The 8,240-nt window shown below is 29.5% G+C and overlaps 1 protein-coding gene across 2 annotated transcripts; it reads left to right on the forward strand.

The window, feature by feature from the left end:
* The first annotated feature begins 2,489 nt into the window (after positions 1-2,489).
* On the forward strand, positions 2,490-7,484 carry LOC100159374. Of its 2 annotated transcripts, XM_003243843.4 has the most exons (3): positions 2,490-2,537; positions 2,789-2,827; positions 3,376-7,484. In XM_003243843.4, the coding sequence occupies exon 3, from the start codon at positions 3,379-3,381 to the stop codon at positions 7,261-7,263; it is 3,885 nt and encodes a 1,294-aa protein (XP_003243891.1). In that variant the 5' UTR covers positions 2,490-2,537; positions 2,789-2,827; positions 3,376-3,378; the 3' UTR covers positions 7,264-7,484. The 2 variants fall into 2 exon arrangements, with proteins under 2 accessions (XP_003243891.1, XP_001942739.2); XM_001942704.5 differs by lacking the exons at positions 2,490-2,537; positions 2,789-2,827 and adding an exon at positions 2,928-3,150.
* Positions 7,485-8,240: the final 756 nt, after the last annotated feature.

Below are 8,240 nucleotides of genomic sequence, written 5' to 3' on the forward strand. Positions count from 1 at the left end.
AGCGAACTTCATTAGACCATAACTTCAAAACTAAGTCCGTGCGCTAAATTTGGACTTCACCATCGTTTTCATCGTGCTTAACTACATTACTTTCAAAAAAAAAAAAAGGGTGTCCGGTAAAGTAGAAAAGTTCCATTACTAATTACTCTGTGAACGACTTTAGGTGTTGTTGCATAGCAAGTCGAGAGATATTTTCGATTTGCGGAGCGGAGCGCCGCTAACTGTGTAACACTGCCCTGCTTACTGTAGGTAATTAACTATATTTATTTATTTATTTAAGTTTTAAACGGGCCAGGCTCAATTACATACATAATAATAATAACAACAATCAATCGTTAAAGTAATATACATAAACAGAATAATTATAGAGAAAAACAAAAAAGGTACAATAGTATGAAACGGAAGATGAAGATGAAAATGAATGCTTTGAATAATTAATAAAAATTCAACAAAATAAAACAAAATGAGACTTATAACTTTTAAAATAAAAATCTCGAGGTCCTCCGCGTGGTATTATAGTAGTGTTGCGCGCACGCGTATAAACGTAAAATCGTTAACTTTGGGAAGCTATAACTTCCAAAATAATCAATTCAGCAATTTTTTTTGCACCATCGTTCTTAACTCGTCAGTCGTCAAAACAACCCTTTTCAAAAAAAAAATGGTGCCCGGTAAACTAGACTTGTTCCTTACTAACATTTTCAGATCATCTAAGCCCCCAAATTTACTTAACCTAGGACATAAAAATATAAAATATTCCTAGTACTTTGACTCTTTAATTATCGTAAAAACATAATATATTTCTGAATTATTTCAATAGGTATCAACCAATTATGGTGCTCAAATTATCATTCGATTAAACTTGGCAACGCTGGAAAAAAAATAAAATTTCGAGCGTTCTCAATCGTATTTTACCGCGGTGCATATCCATTCTTTGCCAAAAGATAAGCAACTAAGAACTATTTGGCTCAAACAAATTCATTGGGGAAACAAAAAAAAAAAAATATAAATTTTAATATAGGTATCACTAAAACAAAACATAACTAAATATCCTCTAAGATTTTTTGTTAACATTTATTTATTACAATAGATGTAGTATGTTCCTTACATTTTTCTGTAGTTATAAACGTTACTATTATAATTTTTAATACGGAAATGTAAAATTGGATAGTAAATAAAAATTTCTATACTCCGGCCCACGAGAGTCCATATCCATGTCAGAACGCGTCCGTCACTGCGCATCGGCACGTTGCCGAATAGTGGGAATGGCATCATGGTGGGAGAAAACAGACGTCACGTATTACTATATGAATGCGCGGTTTACGTATGGACTCTCGTGGGGCTACGACGTGGGCCGGAGTACATTGAACTATATAATAATATTAATAATATATAGTTCAATGCCGGAGTATAATAAAAATTAATGATAACGTAACTGAACGGCGCGATGCCTACGTCACACGAATGCGTATCGCGTAAATGTTGTCATACCATGTTCTTTTATCATGGTGATAATATAGTTCAACCACAGAATAGATGAATTTCATCTATTCTGTGGTTCAACCACGAACTACTACCACGAACTACTACCACGAACTACTACATAGGACTGGACACTCCGGGCAGGGGGAGGGTGGGACACCGGTCACAAAGTTGTACGGGTATGTACGTTTGCGACTGTGATGCTATCTAGTGACGTACTAGATTTACTACATTTCGAATTTTACTTTTATAAACATAATATTTATATACATATAGACTTATGAAATATGAAAAATTTATGAATATGTAATTAAATATGTAATTTATAATTACTTATTATATTACCATGAGAATGAGACAATACTCAAGTATGTCTAATCAAAAGCAAGTTAGAAATCACGCAAAAAAAAAAACTTTCCAAATTGGTAGCAACATAGTAACTAGTAATACGCATTCATTTATTTAGAAATAATAGTGAATATAAAAAGTTTGTCGTTGATTTGAATTTTTGTATTTTTGACATAGACCTTATACTAAGTATAAGTAGTATACTAGTATAAGGTCTATGATTTTTGATCGTTTTTCAGTTATCACTAGTGACCACGATTAAAGATATAATGGTTGCCCGACGGGCTATGTGCCTATGTCACAAGCGATATCACATGGCAATTGAAATCACTTTCAGAATCAGCTGTTGAACTAACTTAGTGCGCTCTCTATCCGTGATAAACGCCGAAAACGATGTTATATTATTATATTAATGTCGTACAATAGTACATAAATATTCCACTGCTGTTATAGAGCGCTGCAGAATTGTTCCTATCATGAGAGTAATATTAAAGACTTGTATTCCATGTTCGTTGGGCAACCATTATATCTTTAATCGTGCTAGTGACTAGTCACGACTTATCACATAAAATAATTTACAACAGCACAGTATAAAAAAATGCCACCAGAGAGCAGCTACATAGCGAACGTACGACCACCGTACAACTTTGCAGCCACCTTATTTTATACAGTGTCCAGTCCTATGTAGCAGTTCGTGACTACTACATGTAGTAGTTCGCATGACAAAATAAATAGGTATGCTATCAACATAGCTAATATTGGTCGAGAACGCGCACCCCTCCCGCACTTCGCCAAGAACTGTGACGTAAGCCGTTCTCACCAGCAGAAATAATAATAATAATAATAATAAATATAATAATAATAGTATATAATATCGGAGAACGGATGACGTAGTTTTGTGGTGGGAGAACACACAGTTGCGTATCACAAAGTTGATAGCATACCTATATATTTTGTCATGGTAGTTCGTGAGTTCAACAATTCAGCGGCCATTTGATTGGTAAGATAAATTGTTTATTCTAAGTCTAACTGATATGATATTTTTGTTCCATGATACTGATATAAGGAGTATTTTCATTTTTCAAGTGATAACAACATTATAACCGTTTTTTTGTACTGTCTAGTTAAAGATAATGTAAAAAATGAAAATTTAACTTAACTTGTCCTAATATATTGTCTTACAATTTATGGTTTCACCAAAGAAAATATGAATTTCATGTCGGACGTTTAAAAGACACTGCTTAAAAATTCTTAATTTAAATGAACTAAATTTTATCAGATTTATCTTCAATAATTTTAATTAAATCAGCAGTCAATTACTTGGTAAATATACATTATGTTATAAGTTGTAATAACAAAAGATAATCCATATTGTTCATGATTTATATTTATTTTATTTATCTGCATTTTTGAAACAGTTGTCAATAATTTTTTTTAATTTATAAATTTATTACACGTTTTTTAATTTTGGTTTGAAGTCATTTAACATTGTTAAAGTAATATTATATTTTATATTAATTTATATTTAACATAATATATTTTTTTCAGATAATGGGTGAGTTGAAGAAAATTTTTCTTCTAATACAGAATGATATTAACCAAGATAATTTGAAAGAAGCTCTCAATACTTTTAACATTCATTACAACAATGTCAAAGATATTAAGGGATTTCAAAATTTTGCAGTTAGTATAGTAAGTGTGTTGGCTCAAAAACTTCAATCTGAATTTACTTCTACCAACCAAAGTAAGCAGTTTGGTAAAAATACTAATGATGTCATTCAATTTTCTGATCGATGCTTTAAAATGATCAATTTGTCTGAACTGCAACCAATACAAAATAGTTTATATGTTATTGTCAAATATTTACTTATGAATAATCATGTGTCTGAAGCTGTCCATTTTAGTAATTATTTTTTAAATAATTTATCTCCACCATGTGATATACTGAAATACTTAGTTCAGTTATTTGCACATCATATTCATAAGACATGTCCAATTGATGATGATTTAAAAAAGTTAAATGTTATACTGATGTGGGATGCTGCATTAAACCTTGTGAAATGCCATACTGGAAAAGAAATTGAGTATGCATTATCTTCATCACTAACACTTGTTAAAAATATAAATGGATTAATATTACATGAAGGCCGTACTATGGACGTAGTTATTTTGGATATGACTTTAGAATCAGTGTTATCTTCTAGTGGTATTCGAAAAAAAAATGATCAAGAATGTATGGTGAATTTATACTTTATGTTAATTGAAAACATTGTTGCTGTAATGCAAAACATGATGCGTCACAGACAGATGCATGTACATTACTTAATCAAGCATATCAAATTAATGATTGATGTTTGTTGTTTGAATAAAACTGAAAAAGAATCATTGTCATTATTGATATCATTATTCAAATTTATTGATAACTCTATTAAAAACGGTCTTGATTCAAATTTTGAACTTCGTAAAATGATAACATTTGTTGAAAAGTATGAACCAACAATGATATTACCTAACACAATGTTACATCATGTGTTTAAGTCTGCCATTATTACAATTACAAAGTTAAAGAACTTTTGGAATGAAGGATTGATTATTAATTCTCCTGAAACAGTCTCACAAATGCTTGTATTGCTACACCATTTAGTTTACATAAGTAAACACAGTTCAATTAGTCAGATATGTTGTAAAAGCAACGGATGTGATCTCAAAGAGGATTCAACATCTGAAATGAGTTTGATTAACATAGTGTTTATCATGATACGACACATAATTAATGCTAATCATACATTCATAAATACCGAAGATGTCTTAAAGTGGATGGAATTGTTCACTTCTTTATTCGATAGAGTTAGTAAATCAAATTGCTCAAACAAAATTGCTTTCATTGAATTTTCGTTAACAAGTGCTTATAATCTTTGTATTTTTACATCATCCGGTGAATTCTCACATTTATGCTTAGATTTCCTTGAAAAATTATATTCAGTATTTGACCCTTGTGGAATTGATTCAGAACTTGTGGCTCGTGTTGCGATTCTACTGAGTCGATGTTTATACAATAAAAATAAAAATAATGAAGCTTTAAGTTGTATTGCATATTGGTGTGTGCGTACTCGTTCTGAACTTGCTGCCCAACAATGGGTTTATCTTAAATGCAAAGAGGAGAGAAATAATAATATTATTAAACAAACAATTTTGAAAACATTTGAAAATGATATTGATCTAAAAAAGAAATGGCCCGATTATAGTTTGAAAAAATCTGATTGCATTGAAATAATGTGGTTAGAATTAAAAGCCCATAATCATCAAAATAAAATAAAACAAGATTCTACTGCTGTGTTGGAACTATTTGAAGAATTAATGGGTGATAAACTGTCTAGAGAGTTCAAATGTCGTGTCATAATTACTACAGCTTACATAATCCTGCATTCAAATAGTATAAGAGGTTTAAAAAGGGTAATTGATGTACTAGAGGACTACATTCGTAAACTAGAAGTGGAAACATCAATGGAGAAAAAAAGTATGCCGTTGATGTTAGGTAATTTATATTATGCAAATTACCTGTGTTTATTAAAACATTTGCAAAACCTTGTCAATAAAGAATTGGATTCGTATACTGAAGAGAGGTTAGAACACGGTATGGAGCAACAAAATACTATTCAATATGAACCTATATCTTGGATATTGCCATTAAAAATAAAACCTAAACTTGTCAATTGCTTGAATTGGGCTGTTAAGTATTGGTCTGCTTTAATAAATGATACAATCAAAGATAATCACGATGTCAAATTACTTTTTAAAAGTATTCAAGAAGTTGCTTTTATACTCAAATTGCATGGTGATTCAAAAGAAGTGAAAGTGTGGCAACTTTTATATAAGTTAGCTTCTAATATAAAGTGTCAAAAACATATTTTTATAGCACTTACAGAATTATTAAAAATTAACGAGATAGATATTTTTGAATTAACTAATTTAGCTAAACACTTGCCTAAAATGGATATTGATTATAAATTAGCATTAGCAACTTCTCTTTTAAACAAATCAAAATTTAGTGATGCACAAGTATTGCTAGAGGGTATCAATAACAATGAATTGAACAATAATGTTATATTAATGGCAGAATATTCTTACCTTAAAAGTCGCTTGTGCTTTGAATCTGGAAAATTTGACAAAAATAAATGTCTTTCTATATTTATTGAAGCTTATAATCTTGCACATAGTCTTATCAAAAGGCTCGATTACTTTTATGAATATTTAGCAATGCATTTCGTAATATTGAGCATATGTTCGTATTTGAATTTAATCTATATAAATACTTTTAAACCTGTTGAAGCTCGCTGTTTTTTGAAGGTTCAAATGAATATTGTCCTTAAGTCTGCCTTAACTAAGAGAGCATTAAATGTATTTTTAATGAACTGCTGGAATGAATTGATGTGCTGCAATTTTGAAAATGCTAATGGACAATTAGAACATGTAATGACTTTACTGGATTTTAAAGAAGAAGAGTTGGATTTTAAAATGCAAAAATTAACTGTAAACTACTCTCCGAACAGATATTCTTCTCCATTGTCAGATTATAGATGCTCCCAAATCCCTAGAATAAATACAATGGCATCACCTTCCTTAAAACGATTGAACAATAAACTTGCACAATTGAGTATTTCTGAATTTTGTGACAAGGCTATAAATAGCAATGGACCTTTTGATCCAATAGTTATGCATTCTGTTATTGAAGCGTGCATTCTTAAAGCTGTTTACTGTTCTAAAGCCAATCAACAAAAATTAGCCGAATATTATTTTAAACATACATTTAAATTATTAGAATTGTCTCTACCACAGTTCAATAAAAATGAAGTATATAACATCTTAACAGTTAGACAAAAAACTTTAGCCAAGTATCATTATGCAGAACACCTTGTTCTTTTCAATGATCTATCTAAGTCAATGGTTTACCTAAAAAAAGCTAAAGAATCTTGCCATGATGAATGGTTGTCAATGTACGTGAATGAACTAATTATTTCACTTAAAGTTGATAACATCATGAGTTATGCTATCTCAAATGTTAATCATTCACCAGTGGCAGAATCTCAGATTATGCAAGAATTAAGGACACCAAAGGCTACTAAACCGAGAGTTAATACAAGATCTCAAGCAGTTCCAAGATTTGTTACTCCAGCTGTAAGAAAATTAAGGATGACACTAGAAAGTCCAAATTCAAGACAAAATAAAATAAAATCACCTTTGATAAAGGGGACTGAAAAAATTAAAAATGATTCAGCTGTTAAGAAGAAAATTGGAAAAGAAAACATCATGAAGTCTACAACAAAGCAAGATAGTGAAATAAAAGTTAGGGAGAAAAGAGGTACAAGTAAAAAAGAACACACTGAACAACCGCCATCATTAATTATTAAAAAGCGTACCAATAGATTAAATATTTAGATTTAATTATAAATTTTGTTCCATGTACTATTTTGTAATTTTTATTTGAAAATAATGAGTTTAGTGTTAATGTTATTTGAATTTTAACTATAAACATGTAGTAATTTAACTAGTACATATTTTTTTAAAGATTATTTTTAATGTATTGAATTTAAATGAAAATAAGATAAATACATTTTTATAGTTGTATAAATTAAATAAAAATTATAACATTTCAAATATATTAATAGACTATATTTTTAACATGATAGGAGTTTAATATAACAATCGGTGAAAGTGGGATGAATAACACTTTCAGCGTGCCAAAAGTACTATTTCTAAAATTAAAAAATTATTGGTTTTTTATTTTAGATTCTGAGCGGAGTGATGGATGTATTGATTTTACATGTTTTTTTTTAATTTTTTTTTTTAAGCTATTGCATAGCTTTTATCGCAGGTCTGGTGTAGTGACTGAAAAAAAAATTTTCGTAACGAAAAAGCGTGACCACTTTGTTTATTTATACATACTATAGCAACCTGGTGACCATAGCAACGCATAGCTAAATTATAATTTAATTTTGATAACAGTTATTTATTTTTAAATAACAACGACTATGAACATCAAGCGCTTATAAATATAATGGTTTTGTTATGGGTTGCTATAACAATAAATTTATATATATAAATATATAATATATAATAATATATTATTAATTTTATATATTTATAATAATATATATAAAATATAATATATTATAGCAATAAAAACATAAACTATAGTTTCTATGATACAAATTCCTGAATAAATAGAATAATAAAAAGGCGGGTAAGTCGTGGATGTCGCTCTGCTGTACAGTAGGTTACAAGTGGGTTACTGTAATGGATGGAATTAAATTTGAATCCAATGATATTATATCATTGTATACGAAAAACGATTCTGAACGGAGATGATTTGTCAGTCTAGGATATATTATTTTTAAAGAAAAACTTATGGAGAA

This window comes from Acyrthosiphon pisum, chromosome A1 (assembly GCF_005508785.2).
Source record: "Acyrthosiphon pisum isolate AL4f chromosome A1, pea_aphid_22Mar2018_4r6ur, whole genome shotgun sequence".
In the NCBI taxonomy this organism is placed as follows: Eukaryota; Metazoa; Arthropoda; class Insecta; order Hemiptera; family Aphididae; genus Acyrthosiphon; species Acyrthosiphon pisum.

Coding starts and splice junctions, on each gene's coding strand:
- LOC100159374 (XM_003243843.4), top strand. CDS start 3,379: ATGGGTGAGTTGAAGAAAATTTTTCTTCTAATACAGAATGATATTAAC.